Source organism: Elaeis guineensis, chromosome 11, assembly GCF_000442705.2.
Source record: "Elaeis guineensis isolate ETL-2024a chromosome 11, EG11, whole genome shotgun sequence".
In the NCBI taxonomy this organism is placed as follows: Eukaryota; Viridiplantae; Streptophyta; class Magnoliopsida; order Arecales; family Arecaceae; genus Elaeis; species Elaeis guineensis.
This window is the reverse complement of record NC_026003.2, coordinates 88,933,671-88,952,233: the sequence shown is the minus strand read 5'-3', so window position 1 is coordinate 88,952,233 and position 18,563 is coordinate 88,933,671. Positions and strand designations below refer to the sequence as shown.

The following is an 18,563-nucleotide window of genomic DNA, read 5'->3' as shown; positions in this document are numbered from 1 at the left end:
AATCTTTTTATTATCAATAAAGGGCTTTTTCATTCTAATCATGTATATGTGTTCATGATTTGTGCTAAAAATTAACAAAGATGATTTTTGTATATTCTTAAAGAGTTAAGAATTTGAGACATACATTAATTAGTGGTTAATTTCTAAATGCTTCCGATCAAAGGAACATTATGGAGGACAGTGATCAATCCATTTAAGATCGGTATACGATTCACCTCCCTTATAGGCAGATGAGTCTTGGATCTGCAGCATAAAAATACTGAGTTAAAGGTGCGGGTAGTTGTTAGAGAACAACTTGCACTGAGCATGACCAATACAAGAACTACATGGATGTCTACTCACTCGTCAGTGGTCTTCTCGATGCTATAGTGGTGTGAGTGGTCCTTTAACTTGCGGTGTCATTAGCTATTCGCAATGAAGCTACTGAGTTTGACTGCACGTTCCTTTAGTCCCTAGCCATTCGGATCCTTACTGTGTATGTTAGCTTCAATATGTTCAGATTTGCTGTTTGGAGTAGGATGCATCTAGATAAAATCTATCGACCTTGGTAGAAAAAGAAAAATCCTATGCGATTTACGAGACTGAGTTCAGAAAGTCTTTGGCCAAAGCAAGTGTGAATATTGAAAAAGAATTTTCACAAAATTCACAAATGAACTTGAGTCCAGCCAATCTAGCATATGACTGATGATGGGGTCTGACGAGTTCTCCATTACCTCTATCAAGTCGGGGCTCACAATAGAAGGACTGAATCATACGATAATTGCACCTAAGGGTTTGTACTTTCATTCTACTGAGTTGTCACTACATACTGCTAGGTGTCACTGGTGGATTGTGAGACTTATCGGGCGTCATCTTGATGATCGATGGCCCTCGAAAAGTAGAATTGAAAATATTCCAATCTATCAAAAAGAGTTTCGATGATATTGTGATGGAGATCACAATATATCTCACTACCAGATAGAATGGAACCTATGGGATCACACATTAAGGGATTTAATCTCAAATTTATCAATTGAGCTTATGAAGTTCCAATTGGATTAGGATTTATTGAAATCCTATTAGGTTCATGAGAACCATGCTAGCACACGGTTAAACTTAATTCTTCTCGAAACTTTAATTTGATCAAGTCTATAGCCTTGAACCTAACCTAAATCTATTTGGATTTAATTGGACTCTTAATTATGAGTCTAAGAGGATTTGATTAAGTCAATTAGTTGACATAATTATCCTAACATTATCTCTTCTTTATCTCCTAATTATCTCTAAGTGTGCATATGGAATAGTTGGAAGATTGAATGGCCATCCCTTTTCTTTTGATAAATATTGGGCGCTATATCCTAGAGGCGCCCACCCCCTCTTATGTGTCATGACATGGAGGAGAGAAAGTGGGGGCCATGCCCCATCTCTTTTGGCTAGAGATTCCTTTGTGGGGCGTCAAGAGTTGGCGCCCCAACTACCTGACAAGTATTCTATGGATGCCTCTTGTACATGCTTTAAGAGGCTGAATATATACCATTTATATCTGATTTTAATTGACATAAATCAGATTAAAAAGGTAGAAGATTCTTATGAGATAAAGATCTACTTTTTTAAGATAATTGGGTTCCTAATATGTGTCAGGATAGTATCTATATAAAGAGAGGTCTCTAGGGTTCCTTGTTAATAGAATTTTCATCAACAAAAATTTCTCTATCCCTCTCCATGCCTCTTCTCCTCCCTCTTCCTTTCCACGCTCAAAGGTTGGGTGCCTCTCTTCCACACGCCCAAAAGTAGTGTTGGAGACTTAAGAGATTGTAGTTCAAGGAGAAGAAGAAGAAGGCTGCTGATCAAGAAGTTGATACTGCAGTCCAGATCAAAGAGGTTGATTGAAGTATTCAAGGTTGAAGTTCTTCTTAGAAAGAATCTTCTACGAGGAGAAAGAAGTTCGAGATTGATCCCGATGGACATCCGTAGAGGTCGGACACATATGCAGCTCAACCATCTACGAATCCGAGATCATCAAAAGCGATGAATAGCTATCCATGCCAAGGTAATGAGATCTGATCTCATAAGTATTTTTAAATTTTAGATTATTAATATGTGTTTTCTCCTGAGCTTGGATAGGTTTAAATTTGATATCTTGCATGTGGAGTTAAAGGGTTTAACCTGTTTAATTTTTCGCTATCTGTTTTTCAATATTTTTGAAATCTACACATGCTGCCTACCCAATTTTCTAACACCCATCTCCTTACGCCACCTAAGCTCCATGCCAAATTGGATTTGACATGTGAATGGATCAGCCCAAGCCCTTCCATGCCTCCTCTCTTATTCCCTTTTTGGATGAGGATTAAATCAGATTTGATCTAGTTTTGATTGGATCAAAGTTGGAGTCCTACTTTGATTAGATTTAATTCTGTCAAATTTAGTCTTAATCAAACTATAGATGCCATCTATAAAAGGGACCTAGAGGGCGTGGAAAAAAAAAATCACAACTCTTTGGGCGTGAAATCTTGGGCATGGGATCTCCTTGGGCGTGAGAAAATCCTAAGGAGAAAGAGGGAAGGGTTCTCACCTCTCTAAAGTCTTCTTCTTCCTCCTATTTCTTCTTCTTTCTTGAGAGGGTCTTAGAGATTAAAGGAGATCAAATTTAACCATCAAGAAAGTAATCTTTGTAAAGAAGCTAGCACTCCAGAGAGATCAAAGAGCCTTCGATCAGATCAAGCCTCATATGGATACTCGTAGAGATCGGACACGTGTGCGACTACACCAGAACCTGAAGACATCTTCAGATTCGGATCTGAAGGAGTTCAGCAATTCAAGTATGTAATTTGATCACATATTTAATTTTATTTTCTGAAATCAGATACTTTATATCTTATTTATTATCATATGAACTAGATCTATAAATATAAGATTTAGATCTATGCATGTATGGGATTAAATATGATTTAATCTAGTCTTTCGCTACTTATTTTTTCAAATTATTTTGAAATATGCATGCAAACTGTCTAGAATCCAACAGAAAGACCATAAGAAGATGAAAGGAGTCATATGGAAATCATTCTTAAATATCCTATGGCTTTGAGAAATTATTGAAACAAACCTTGACCAGACCATTAGACTCAAAACACCGGTAAACAGTGACTACTAAAGAAAATTATGTAGTTATGGTCCGAGAGATCCAGGGATCTAGGAGGGGCAAACTTGCGATAGCCACAACCTTTGGTATTTTTTTGCATAAAGTAGTTGACCCAGAACTTTCACACCTGCCAAGTCTCTTGTCAGCCCAAGCCTTTTACTATTGCACCAAGCAATTAGCCCTATTTAGGGCTGAAATCAAATCGAATACGGATAGGATACTAGTATATCCATATCAATATTTGTTTTGTCTAATGCATACAAATACGGATATGGATATTGTTTGGATGCAATAATTCATATCCATATTATCTTAAACAGATATAGATATAATTCGGATATTGTAAGTATGGATATAATTACGGATATAAGTTGAATAATTAAACTTTATGATTATAAAATCAAAGATATTACTAAATAGATGATAAATCAAATAAATAACATGTTTATATGGTTGCATATTTTTTTAAAAAATTAGTAAGTACTATATAAAATTATACAGGATTACAAATAGATTCATATATTCGGATATAGATTAGATAGTTATCTATCCATATCTATATCCATATTCTTTTTTCTTTAATAGATATGGATATTAGTCGGATCCTCAAATTTTTGTCCATATCCGGATGGATCCGGATACAAAAATGAATCTGGACGGATATTATCTATATTACTTTCACCCATATCTCTATTGATGGCCACTATTAAATACTAAATTCCCGGCTAATCATGACACATTACTGCATGCAATCATCATAAACATCGTCATAAAACTTAAGCCCATCTACTGGGATGATAGGATACAATATTAATTAACCACTATAACTCAAAAGCTTAAAATATCAACAAATGCATCACATGTAGCCAGAGCATGCATGAAGAAATAAATGAGTCAAGAAACAAGAATGACCAGAGATAATAACCGGGAATGACTCAAGAGGAAGAAAGACTCAAGATGATAAACAAGTGAGTGAAAGAAAAATTAAATTGGAGGGGTTTTGAACTCGTCACCTCCAACTCTGTTACTATATAAACTAACCACCGTATCCCAAAAGCTTAAGTTGTCAAGAAAAGGGTCAACAATACATATGAGGCAGTAACACAATCAAGATGAAACCAAACAACAATAGACCAGCAACAACAAGGCTGAGATTTGATGGTCTGCTGCCAAAACAAACATGGAAGGCATTTTTTTACTGCGGTGACAAATGGTTGCAACAAACAGGAAGCAGCTTGCAGGAACATAAAGGTGTGGATTAAAGCAATAGTGCTGATTGCTATGCTGTTAGTGGGGAAGATAGAAGGAAAGAGGAAAAAAACCTCTTTCAAGAAAGTGGCAGATATTGTCCATGGTGCGAAGCCATGCCAATACTAAGGAGACTCCAATGGTCGTTGACTAGGTGGACTACACATGAGAGATATATGGTTCTGGGCATTGGGTCAACAATGAATATCAGGCCTTAGCAACAATCATCATGAACTGGAGATGAATAAATATTCAGCTATATATTTTCAACTTATATTAGCCATTAGATGGATGTCGAAAATGCATTTTGGAGATAAAAGAGGATATATACATGAAAAATTATACAAGGTTTTGCATTTAAGGACAGCATAGTGTGTAATGAACAAAATCGATATAGAGGCCTATTTTGATAAAGTCAGTAATTTTCTCAGCGCATAAGGAGGTAAGAGACATCAGAAAGTTACTCTATCACAATAAAGCAAGATGCTGATGGTCATGAACTCATGATATTATAAAAAGTGGATTATATTGCAGTGATTGACATGATGCTAAATAACTTCTTTAAACATCATTTGTATGTAAAGAATCTTGTTATCGTCCAACATTTCTGGGAATATAAGTGACTAGGTCAAGGATAGTTACTATCATCCATCAGAAATAGGTGCTTTAGAATAAAACGATAGATAATACTCAAACAGACCCAATTTGAGGCTGACAATTGATCATGTGGAATTGTTTGAGGATGCAGGATGATGGTAAATGTTAGCAGACAGATTGTTCATTCAAATATAGAACCTATGTTCTTTTTATCTATTGTGTGTTTACTTGGTTAATGTGAATGATTAAAAAATAAAAGAAAATCACATGCAGATGCAGTTATTTGTACTTTTGTTATTCGAAGAGAGCTCTTGGAAAACAAATATAGTATAAAACAAAGTTTCTCTAGTTCCTTGTAAGTAAAGCTCCTATTTGTCTCTCTAACATCATGCCTTGATAAATTGCTAGCAATGCACATTGCCAAAAATGAAATATTTCATTCAAGGACCAGATAAAAAGAGCAAATTGTCATTTTATTAAGGAAATATTGAAAATAAAGTAGTATTCCTCTTGGCTATTTGAAGAACTATCCAGCAAGTCAATTTACGAAGAAAATATCCAGGCTTTAGCTGTGTTGTTTAAGTGCTCCAATATTTACATTCCAACTTGTAGAGAATCTCAAATACTAGATCATGTGTTAGTGGGATATTACATGGTTGGTTCTATATACCTACACTTAAAAAATGTTCAACCCAAAATAATAAGATGCTTCACGTAATTATTGCCTACACAGATCAATCACACCTGCACATAGACAACACAAAAACACACGCACACATCCTCCATTCCCTTTCCATCTTCCTTCTTCGTTTTCACTCGCCAAACAACTGCCATCTCCCCATTGTCTCTCTATTGATCTATATCGCTCGCTGTTTCAAACTATGTATATGAATATGTATGCATGCATGTACATGCAAATCTCTAATTGTATGTATATTTGTGTGCATGTACACACATGTGTAGGCATATTTATGTTGAACTTCTTATCTTCAGTTATTATTCCTTGTGTCCTATAAATGTAGTTTATTTTATTTTTTAACATTAATTTGCTGGGTTGCTAATATATGTGTTATTGATTTATGTGTTTAAATAATATATGATCCTTGATGATCTTCATGTCATTACCTAATGCATCATGTGCCTCCTAGCAAAGTTCGTGGTCTCGATATTGGATCCATACCAATACCATCCTATTATAGTGTTGGAATGCAGTACGGTACGAGACAATATATTAAGTGTTGTATGGTATAAGTCACCACATTGGTACGGTACAGTATGCCCCATATCGGATGGTATGGGGCAGTACAACAAACTATGCCTCTTGGCCTCGATTTTGAGTCCATAGCTAAAATATTGATGTTGCCTTCTCCCTTCGTAATGTGCTCCAGCCGTCCTATCCTATTCCTACGAGAAAGCAAGATCAGGATGGGGTCAAGACTCTAAAACTAATCCATATAGGGAAAAGAGAAGAAAAGAAAGGAAAGAAAGAAAGGAAGGGAAAATGAAGAAAAAAAAATGAAAGGAAAGAAGAAGAAAATGAAACAAAGAAAGGAAGGGAGAAGAAAAGGAATGAAAGGATGGAAAGAAGGAATAACGGAAAGAGAGAAGAAAAGGAAAGAAAGAAAGAAGCATAGGAAGGGATAAGAAAAGAAAAAAAAGAAAAGGAATGCAAGGAAGTTAAGGGAAAGGGCAGGAAAGAAAGAAGATAGCAAAGAAAGAAGAATAAGAAATGCAAAAAAACAATGAAAATATTACCTATATGGGTTTGTATTTCACAACTCAGATGTGATATGCTTGTTTTACGAATCTCCATTGATCTTCTGACGCCTCCTCGAAGTGCATGTGCAACACTAGCAATCTCGAACCTCCTTGATCATGTAGGGGCTACAAGAGTCTCTTTTTATATCCACATGCCAAATCATTGAGTTCTAAGATGGTGACTCTAGAGAGATATGCCATAGAGAGGATGTAGGTATTCTCAAAATGGATTGATGATAGACGGAACGTACATACCATGTACTTACAGATGAGACTCACTAAGAGTCCTGCTCATTTTAAATCAAGGTTTGCCATACCGTGCCGAACCGGCCGGTACACCCCATCTCGTACCGGACCGGCGGGGACCGGCACGATTCGACCGGTAAAATCGGTACACCGGCGGTATCGAAGAAAAAAGAACGAAAAGTGAGAAAGAGAGAGAGGGGAGGGGAGGGAGGAAGGTGAGAGCCGTCGGAGGCCGGCTGTGGCCGTCGGAGGACTTCCGAGCCCCATATCGCCCGATAGGACTTTTAAGAGAGCAAAAAAGAGAGAGAGAGAGCGCTCGGAGGGGGGGCGGAGAACCTACCGGACGGATGGTGCCTGCATTGCGAGGCTCCCGATGGCCGGCGAGCCGACGCCGACGGCTTGAGGGTGGTCAAGCGGGGGCTCCGCCCCCTTCTTCTTTTTCAAAACAGACGACGTTTGTTTCGATTTTTTTTTTTTTTATTTTAAACTTATGAAGTGGGCAACTGGGTTGCCGACTTAAGAATTTTTTTTTAAAAAAATAAAAATCGTGAAGCCGACAAATCGTTTGCCGACTTCATTTAAAACCATGTTTTTTTAAAAAAATTACGATACAGGGACGATGCCCTTGTTTCACGCCTACGGCGCCGCACGCGTGGACTGCGCCCTCCGACGGCCATGGCGGCCAGTCGAAGGCCGTCCGGCGGCCCCGCCAGCTCCTTCCCCTCCCTCTTTTTTTTTCTTCCTCTTTCTCTCTCTCTATTTCTCTCTTTTTTTCTTCCGATTCGGATCGTCAGTTTGGTACGGTATGAAACCATACTGAACCGTACCGTCGGCCGATCGAAACGACCGACAGTACCGGTTCAGCATACCTTGTTTTAAATACTTAATTGGATAAGAGTCCTGCTCATTTTAAACACTTAATTGGATCATCCTAATCCTTATTAGGGTCTCTTATCATGATAAGTTGGATTCCTAGTGGGATCCAACTCTCACATCATCCCAACAACCCATGTGGATGAACAACGGGTATGGATCGCATTCAAAACCGATCAAATTCCAACAAAAAAGAAAGAAAGAAAGAGAAAGGAATAAAAAGGAAAAGAAAGAAGAATAGGAGAGAGACAGGGGTACCTATGGGACTCTCAATCGGGACTACCATCGAGAATTGGGACAATGGGGCATCCGCTCCATGGAGAAACTAGGACACCCCCATCCCATGGGATTCAGAACCTTGGTTGCATCTTTATTTTACCAAAAGATGGATCACTAAACTTGTGACGATATCTAAACATAGACCATATATTAATTCAGATGAAATTTGTCTTCAACATTTTCTAATTGATGTCAGTGTTCTATAGTTAAAGTATCAAATTTTAAAAACATCCTGACATAATGATTCCGTAGTAGTGCAACTTTAAACAATAAACTACAGAAGAACACTAGTTGCTTTATAGGTATCTTTATGTAGTGGATATATAATTTACTATGATGGTTATATTAAAAAAAATAAAGGGATGATAAAAATTACCATGCATTAATTGGGAGAAAAATCAATAAAACCCTATAAAAGGAACCTAGACTTAAGACATTAGGTCTATGATCCACCATGGATATAAGAAGAATAAGAGAGGAGGAATGAAAAGAAAGCAAGAAGGATCAAGTGGCAATGAGATACTACAAAAGAAGAGCTCTAGGCAAGTAGATAGCTTCAACTTAATGCAATGCATACCTTTTGCCTATTAAATTGGGGGGCAAGGCTCATAGTTCCAATGCATGCTGCCCCATGATGGGAAATATGTATCGAATTGATATTCGGTACAGGGCACAGTTTGCCATCTCGATACTAGACCCAATATCGGTACCATCCTATTACAGTGTTGGTATGCAGCATGGCACGATAAGGTTTGGAGTACCATGTATGGTATTACAAATAAATTCAGTATTGATATAGTATGATATGCCCAGTATTGTACCATACTGACCAGTATGATAAACCATAGTATAGGGGATATATTAAGTGTCAATACACTGAACTAACCTCATACCAGGCATTGAGACTATACCAACATGGCACCAATATAGAATCTGGTGATAATATTGCGAACCTTGTTAGGATTTTTCTCCAAAAAGGTCCACTGTATCAATTTGTCACTAATTAATGGCTAGTCAGATCTACACAATTAACACATTAAAAATGGCTTTTATCATTTCAACCATGTTTTGCAAAACTATTATGGAGTACAATGTTGTTATGTTATAAATTTGGTATAGTATAGTTGATATGGTATGATACACATCTTGTACTGAAATAGGAATCCAACACTTCTTCCTCGGTACTGCCCCAAACTAGGTATCACGAGGCAGTTCTGCTCGGTTTAGATGGGTATTGATTAGTTTGGCTCATATATCTAATCGAACCTTGATATCATACTAGTATTTATTGATACAATATGATAGGGTTGGTATGACAGACCTTGATTTCAACCCAATAGCAAAATAGGACCATGTATGATACATGAAACCAAGGTTTGCCGTCTCGGTACCGGACCTCGTACCGGTGAAATCCCACCATAGTATTGGTACGTGGTACAGTACAGTATGCCTATGTTGGTATGTGATGGTTCGACATATCGATACGCTACCGGGCGTATCGAGTGGTTTGACTTGATATGCAATTCCATGCATGAAACACATGATTAGCTGAGCAAACAGGATCAATTATAAAACAAGAAAAGAAAAAAAATCTCTATATATATTCAATAAGGTAAGGTCATCTAACATATATATATATATATATATATATATATATATATATATATATATATGAAATAAAATAAGGCTATTCAACATGTGACATAGGCCTAACTGATCTGCTTTAGAGAGAGAAGAAGCACAAGGAACAAAGTAGAGAAGATGTGGAAGAAAACTCTATTCCAAGGACTTTACTGAATCAAAAAAAGTCTGCCACAAACTAAACGTGGGCTGCCTTATATTGACAAGCCTTATAGTCACAGTAAAAAAAGGAAATCCGACCAAAAAATAAAAGGAAAACACCTAACTACCTAAGATTATTCAACTACAAAATACGAAAATTTGATAAAAACTAATGCCAACTCTAATGGAAAATACATTATTGCAGACTCCAATTGCGAATCTACCAGCTCCTACAAGGTTTGGCATTATCCAATCGATCATAGTACTTGCCAGTTGCCAGTTGTATCTTGCACTGCATCAATACATCTACAGTCTATATTCAGAAAAATAAAAGCTCAGAGTAAATACACAAGTCTAGACTCCGAAGACTTTCATATTCTTTTTGTAATTCCCAGGGATTTGTGGAATTCCAGTTCATTATGGAAAGCAAAGCAGCATAATCCAAGGAGCAATTGCAAGTGCCCAAACTAGTAATGATATGAGCACAAAACCTTGGAAACAGCTATGACAACTTCACCCTAGTGTATACTTTTGTTTGAAGAATGTTACATGCTGCCTCATGTTTTATATGTGCTGGATCTCAATGGAATTGGCTGAACATGGATTTTGTGGGTTAGCAACTAGCAACTGTTAATTATGAAGACTTACAACATTCAGAAGTTTCGTTCATTTAACCATCCTTTCATTAGAATCATCCTATTAAATTGCTTCAAAATTCTGTCTTTTCGCTAGAAGATCGTCATAAGCTAAAAGTGGCAGGAGAATAGGGGGACCTACCATGACCCTTTACTTCAACTCTTCAAGTGTCGCAACAAGTAGTGCTGAAACCCTCGCTAAGGTCATTATTGTCTAGTTAAATTTCAAATTTCATTCTTGGGCATTAATTTTACAAGCAGGGATTCAATGAAACTTTTTTATCTGCATGATTGACTTCTTATTTGGTAAGAAAGCTAACTGATGTCGCTGGCTTTTTGCATATTTATTTTTTACATGGCATTTTCTTGATAGATAACATGTGGTACATTTGTTTATTTTCTACAAGGAATTAGCTTCAAGACTAAGCTAGCTTAATTCTAATGGGGATTGATGATTGATTCATGCAAAAAGTAATATTTTCTTGTCATATGTAATGGCAAAGGTTTTGTGGCCAATCCTGTAGTCTGTTGTGATGCTACTACGTATTCTGTTCCAAGTGACTAAACGGAAAGAACATTTTGGCATATAACTAAAAATAGTTAATTGAGACTTGCAATTTTCAGTGAGTTTCCTCTTAAAGTTTATTTCTAAAATATATGATCAATTATATCATTTATGTTAATTGACATAAAAAGTTTTAATGAAACCAACTTTTCTTAAAAGACTATATGGAACAGAAACAAATATAAATATGAATTGACCTACCTCTGAAGTTGCACCTTATATGTAGTATTTGTTTCCAAAGCATCAGCAAGTCTAATTTCTAGTAAGTGGACCTTTGCTTCGAGGTCAACTTCTTTGCTGACTTGTGGCCTTCCCATATGATCCTGAAGCTTGTTTCCCCCCTAAATCACCAAAAAGAATGAAAGCCAAAACATAATTATTTGCATCTGAGAGAGACCAAATAGCATTATAATTCTCAAAAGCAAGCAGAAATCTTGCTGCCATTGCTTTCTCTAAGGTCTTTAATATATAGTACAAAATTTACTTGTTCATTGAAGTACAATATAAAAACTTAAAAGGCACTGAAATTAAAGAAAGAAATAGCAGATAAAATCTTATTCAATATTCATTAATAAACACAGGAATGAATATTACAATCCAAAGACAGAAATAGTTGAGAACATAACCCGAAACAGAAAGTAAGCATTTGCAACAATTATGATATCAATCATTGAATTGTATTCAAATTTTGTCACTTAAGGAAACAGTCAGGTGAAGCACACAATCAGTAAATGAAAAACTATGAAAGCAAATCCATCAGTCAGGAAGAATAAAACAAATTATCATATTGGTTTTCAGATAAAAACATAAGGGCATGAGAACTGAAAGTTTACCAGCAAGTTTGGATGATATATTTTGGTAATGTCCTGGAGTGCTAGAAGAATATAAAATAATTTGTAACAGAAATTGGCATAGTGACAGCTAACTTCAATATGGAAAACAAAGTCCTCCATGTTGAGAGAGAGAGAGAGAGAGAGAGATATTTGGGTTGCGCCATAGGCTGAAGTGTGGGATTATGGTTTGCCAGTCATGGGCCGAAGCATGACCGTGAATAGTCTAAATCGGAAAGATAACCGATCTGAAATCTGGATAGTAATAGAAGATAAAGTATATGAATCGCTGTTGAACAAAAGTTTTAAAATTGATAATATACGTGATATGTTTTCTTTGAGTGAGACAAATATTTGATTATATACATTTATGTGTATATACATGGATTTATTTGAGTTGTGCTGCATAGTCAGTATGAGGTTTTATGATTTTTACCTACAGTTTGATATGGTTTATTGCTAACATTTATTTAAATGTACTATCTCTATATTGGTGTGTGAGGGATTCTTACTGGGTGTAGAGTTTGAGCAATGGAATCATTAGTTAGCTGGTTTATTTTTTGATACCCAATAAACATTTTGGTGGTATTGAACTTTGTTCATCTTATACGCCTTGCATGATCTCTGGGGCATCGCTCTAGGTTTCATGTGGCCGTGGACATCACTCCACGGTTCATCCAGCCATGTTACGTGGCCGAACCAAATGAGGGGTTCAGGGCATGACAACATTAATCATCAAAATGAAAGAAGGCGGAACTATCCCAAACCATTAATTTGGGAGTGTACTGAGCCATATTGGCAGCAGATTGAGATAGTTTTAGCAATGAAATTGAGAAATCATTGGAGGGGGAGAGGAAGAAGAAAAGAAGGAAAAGATGGGGGAAGAGAGGGAGAGGGAGGGTGGCCAATGACTAGTGGAGGAGGGGTAGGCCCGGGAAGCCGTGCAGAAGGGCAAGGGGGCTTCGTCTTCGATTCCGCTGTTTCATTTGAAACAGAGGTCCCAAAGAGGGTCTCTTTTTATTTTTCAAAATTTATTTATTTTGAAAAAAATAAGTGAAGTCAATAATGATTTGCCGACTTCACCTAAAATTTTTAAAAATAAAAAAGGTCCCCCCTCTGGAACCTCTGTTTCGAATGAAACAGTGGCACCGGAGGCGTAGCCCCTCCACCCATCCACGTGGCTTTTTGACCCTCGTTATCCTCTGCCAAATGTTTTCCACCTTTCTCTCACCCTCTCTTCCTCTCCCTCTTTCTTCCCCCTCTCTTTCTCTTCCTCTCTCCCATTCTTCCCCTCCCCTATCCTATCTACTGTGTCCAGACGTGCTCTACCGGCCTCCATCGGTGTTCTCCCTCTCTTTCCCTTCCTTCCTCTCCCCCTCTATCCCTTCCCCCTCCCCTCTCTTTCCTTCTCCCTCTCCCCTGCCCTCTTTGCTGAGTCGTTGTAGGCCTAGAATGGAATGACAAGGGGCACATACCGAACCATGCAGCCCGGCAACCGATCCGGAGCATAGAGATCCTTGATCAGAACAAGTGACACCTGTTTGATTATGATTTTTTTATCATTAACATTATCTCAACTTCATCTGAGAGCTAACAGTTCAAGAATTGCAAATAGTAACTAGGTTGCGATATCTATAATTCAACAAGAAAGAAAATTATGAATGAAGATGTGCAAATATTGCTAGACAAATCCTTGAATGGAGCAAATTTCCATTTCTTTAAAAAAAGATCAAAAATATTTTTACACAAACATAGAAGTTTCATTTGTAGTATAAATACTAACACCAAACAATAGTTCGACTTCAATCAGATATAATGCCTGTACTGTATAGTTTTCCTAAATTTCCACCTTTCTTAATACTTGATCCTAAGAACAATAACTGTTTTGTTGGTTACGGAGAACAATATTTGTTAAAAACTAGGATACAATACATAAAAATAAGGATCTATTTGTGGTCTAAATATTTTTGATGTGATTCATTTTTATCCGTATAGAATGAAATAGAAGCTAAGGATTGTACCAATGTCTTTGGTTCCCTAGCATCGAAATGATGGTCACCATTTTGAAAATTTAGTGATTGCCTTTCCATATTATGCTTACTAGTATGCCGCTCTATTCCACTCTGTAATAAATATCAGGACCATTTGGTCAGTACACATATGAAAAACTCAGTTATATTTGAAGAACTAAGAACAGAAAATTACAGAAGAAAAGCTCTTAGGGAAACTGAGCTTCGAATGAATATAAGAAATTTCAGCTCTACATTCAGATGGCATACCTCAATCGAAATTTTGTCATCCTGGTTATGATCATTTTTCATCATCAGTTCCCTCTCAATTAGTTGTGTTTTCCTCATCAACTCATCTTTTTCCTGCTCAAGTGATTGTATTTTCTTTGATACACTTTGTTTGTTCTCTTGACTGCATGAAGTTCATTCTTCAATTCATCTTCATAAGCATATGATGCTTCTTGAGCAGTCAGACTGCTTTCCAGTCTCAGAAGCTTTTCTTCCAAAGCAATTCTACTGCATCTATCATCTTCGCCATCATACAAAGCCTTCTGCATGTCTGCAACTTTCTTCTTTAAAGAAACTTTCTCTGTTTTCAATTCTTCACATTCTTCAGTTAGTGACTGCAGTAACTCTTCTAGTTTTCCCCTTTCAAACTTTGCCTCATCTAGAGAAGTTTTAAGAACCAAGATTTCATCCTGAAGATGAGCTATTTTTTGCAGTTGAACATTTAACCCAGAAATCTCTTCCACGGTTTGTTGTTTTTCATAATCAGAAGCTTTAATCTTTAATTTCAGTTCCTTTGCCATGTTTCTGAATTTCTCTTCACTAGATTTGGCATCCTCTAATAGTCTCTGCATATGCTTGATGTCAGTCATCAACATTTCCTCACTCTGTTTGGATGCATTAAGCAAATCAACTAACCCTTGAACCATATTTTTGGAATCTTGTCGTATAGTTTGTACCTCAGTCTCATACAGCTTAACCTTCTCATTGACCTCCTGAAGACTACATTCCAGTTTAGCCTTATCTGATTGCAGGCATGAAACTTCATGTGCTGCATCTAATGCTGCTCTTTCTTGTTCATCATGTTTTGATGACAACAGTGCAGTGAGGTGTGCAAACTCGCTCTCAAGATTCTCCACTTCAACTGCCTTTTCTGATTGAATCTTATTCAACATGATATGTGCCTGTCTTAATCCCTCTTCATGTTCCTTGTGCTCTTGGAAAATACTTTCCAGTTCTGACAGCAGTAATTTCTCTTTTGAAGCAATATCATTTTGCAACGAGGAAAGTTCTACCTCCAAGACTCAACTCTTTTACGAAAGTAAGAACTCTTTGCCTGTGACTCATCCAATGCAACCTCCAGATGTGTAATGCGTTCATGCGACTCTAGTTTTTCTCCCCTTAAATCTTCAGTTAACTTCTGCAGTGAGCTGCACTCTTCAATAAGACTCTCAACCATTGATTGTAATTTAGAATGGGATCTCCTTAAAACCTCTGATTCCTCTTGCACTTCAAACAACTGTTTTTGCGATTCCTGCAGTTTTTGTTTCAGTTCCACATTTTGTGTTTCCATTTAGATTCCTTTTTTTCAATTTTATCCTCAAGATCCATTATAAGAGACCTTGAATCTTCTAGTTCTAGCCTTGTTAATTCATTCTCATTTGTCAAGTGTCTTAATTGAGCTTCTAAGCCAGATATATGTTCTGATAATTGTACATTCTGTTGTTCCATCTCAGATATATGTAACTCTAGCTCCTTTTTGTAACTTTCAAGTTCAATTGACTTCCTTTCTAGCATCTTATTAGCAGACATATGAGAATCAATCGTGCTAGTAAGTTCCATTAGATCATGATGCACATCTTCCAAGTATTTAGAGGTTACACTGCATTCTCCATGTGCAATTGCCAAATCTTCTTCCAACTGACCTTTATCTTTTGAAGATTAAAAATAATATCTTCTAGTTCCCTTTTGGAATGTTTCAGAATATCAATTTCCTGTTCTTTTAACAACATCTCAACCTTGAGCTCCTCCATCTTAGAGTTTCTTTCCTCTAACTCTTCACTAATACTGTTGCTTCTGGATTGCATTTCTGCCTTCAGGTTTTCAATTTCTTGTTCCAACAAACTGTTATCTTTTGGCTGCTCTTGTGTTTCAGCAGAATCAACACCTCCTTGCTCAGCGACTATGTCTCTATTTTGAAATATAGACTTGCAGCCCCTTAATAGCTCATTCAACTCAAGCAACTTATTTGTCATAACCCCTGCCTGCTCCTTCAGAGTGCTAATATCTGTACTGATAGAAACCATAAAATCAGGATCACAGATATACTCTGTATTTCCATCAGAGTTACCATCAGAACGTAGGTTTCTTACATGAGAGAGAGCAAAATGAAGTTGCTTATTCATCTCAGAATACATTCTTAGCATTTCTGATGTGCTCCATGATTCAATTTCCCTTCTTTCAGTAATGATGTCAAGACCCAAGTCAGTAGCATGGAAGTTTTCAAGTTTTTGGTGGAGTTCAGTTAACTCTAAGTTCTTTTCTTCCATTTCTGCTTGGCTTTTTTGAAGCTTTATCTCAAGATCACATGTTTGATCCTTGAAATGTTGTATTTCAAACTCAAGATTAGCACATTTTCTCTCAAGGTCCTTGAGCTTGGTTGTTGATGGCTCAACTGTATCTCCATCTGTTGATATTTCCTTCTTCTTGAGCTCCTCCTCCAGCTGATGTATATCTGATTTAAGTAAGTCAATTTCAGACTCGGAAGAGTTAGGACCAGGAGAACCCTTCCCTTCTTTTATGTCCTTGCTCAATTCCTTCACCTTAAATATGAGTTCTAGGTTCTCATCTGTAAGTTCAGCACAATCTTTCTCTAGCTCCTGCACTTTAGCTTTTAATACTTCGATTTCTCTTATCAGGTAGAATGACATTCACCAGATACCATTTCACTGTGTTGAGCATTCATCATGTCAGACAGCTTCTCTTCTAACTTGATGATTTCTTCTTCTTTTAGAGATAGTTTTCTTCTCCATTCTGTATCAGTATCAGATAAAGATAGACTCCTCAGGTCCCCATCAAGTTCACTTACATGATTCTGTTGTGAAAGGTTTTCTATCTCCAATCTCTGTTTTTCTGAGATCTCTTCCAATTCCTGAAGAATAGAAACAAGCTCAATATTTGATTCTTGCATCTTCTTGAGCTGTAGAGTTAGACCGGCATTGGATTCTTTCAGAAACTTCAACTCATCCTCCAGTTCCTTTTGCACACGGAGCACACTTTCAATTTTGGCAGAGCCAGTATCACTATTTGTTTTCTTGCTCATTAACTCCTCTAATGATGATTTCAATTGTTCAACCTCTTGTCTCAGAGAATCACGTTCAGTGTATGCAGATGAAAGATCATTTCAAGGTCTGCTTGATGCTTGGATTTTTCAGAACATTCCTTCTTTAGTACCCCAACATCAAGCTTTAACTTCTGAGCATGTCTCTCCCACATCTTAGCCTCATCACGAAGTTCCTCAATAGTTTCTTCAGCAGTTTCCAGAAGATCTTTAGCAGAATCAGAGGGTCTTAATGATAATGCAGCAAGGCCATTTATGGATGTTTGTGTGGCACTCTCTTGCCACAGATTTGTATTAGAGCAGCCTGAGACTCTAGAATTGAACGATGACTGATTTGATTTAGAAATATCATCACCAGCACGTGCACTATATGTTGAACTAACATGAGGGTCAGTTGAATCTTGTCTCCCCATGTATGCTCCCCCATTTAAGTTGTTTTTGGGAGAAAAAATCGTTCTTCCTATGAAACTATCCCCCGAATCTGAACTTCGATGTGACCCTGATGCTGAGAAACTTCTGTCCTGAAGAAAACGAGCAACATTTGTGAACACAAGAAAAGAAGAAGGCTAAACATGTCGAGCCTCCATAGTAAAGAATAGCTTGTAACAATAATAACAGCTGCAAACAAATCCATCTCTGTTTTCGGCATGCAAAAAATATTCCATTCATTATCAGTATCATACATAAACAATCTCACACAAGGATTGCTGTGCCAGTATCGGAACCCATACCAGTTGATTGGCAGATCTGAAGGAGTGACTAAATCATTTAGAAGATTTAAAATCCAAGCTCCATCTATCAGCACAAACTTGAGATTCCATATTATATGAGGCTTATATATCCCCATGGGTACATGGATTAGATGAACCCATTATAGATATCAAACTGACATAAATTGACCTGAACTCATCCAAACTGAAGTCATTTTGGACGTTTGGGTAAAAAATATCAATGCTTTTCATATATGGATTGTTTCTAGGTCATACAAGACTTGATCTGAACATGAATTGAGATGAAATTCATAATAATATGTATTTGCACCCATCCTGAAAATTTTTGAATGTAAGAGACTAATGTGTATTTACTAATAATTTTGATGTAGTTACTGAGTTATTTCTTCATTTCCTTTTATGTGGACTAATGTGTTTTTTATATTTGGAATTTTGGATGATGCTAAAATCCAATCTAACAAGACTAGCTTGTACCCTTCACAAACCTGAGTCTTGAGATCATGATATTCCGTACCGACCCGAATCAGCCGGTACATCCTATACCGT

At 37.0% G+C, this 18,563-nt stretch overlaps 1 protein-coding gene across 1 annotated transcript in view; it reads right to left on the bottom strand.

Moving 5' to 3' along the window:
• LOC105034538 (uncharacterized) overlaps window positions 1–18,563 on the bottom strand; it is a 93,383-nt gene that overhangs the window by 48,957 nt on the left and 25,863 nt on the right. Inside the window, 9 exon segments of the mRNA XM_073246219.1 lie at window positions 11,303–11,442; window positions 13,953–14,054; window positions 14,211–14,320; window positions 14,323–15,249; window positions 15,252–15,521; window positions 15,524–15,883; window positions 15,886–16,866; window positions 16,869–17,345; window positions 17,348–17,807. Coding sequence (XP_073102320.1) covers window positions 11,303–11,442; window positions 13,953–14,054; window positions 14,211–14,320; window positions 14,323–15,249; window positions 15,252–15,521; window positions 15,524–15,883; window positions 15,886–16,866; window positions 16,869–17,345; window positions 17,348–17,807 — 3,827 coding nt within the window.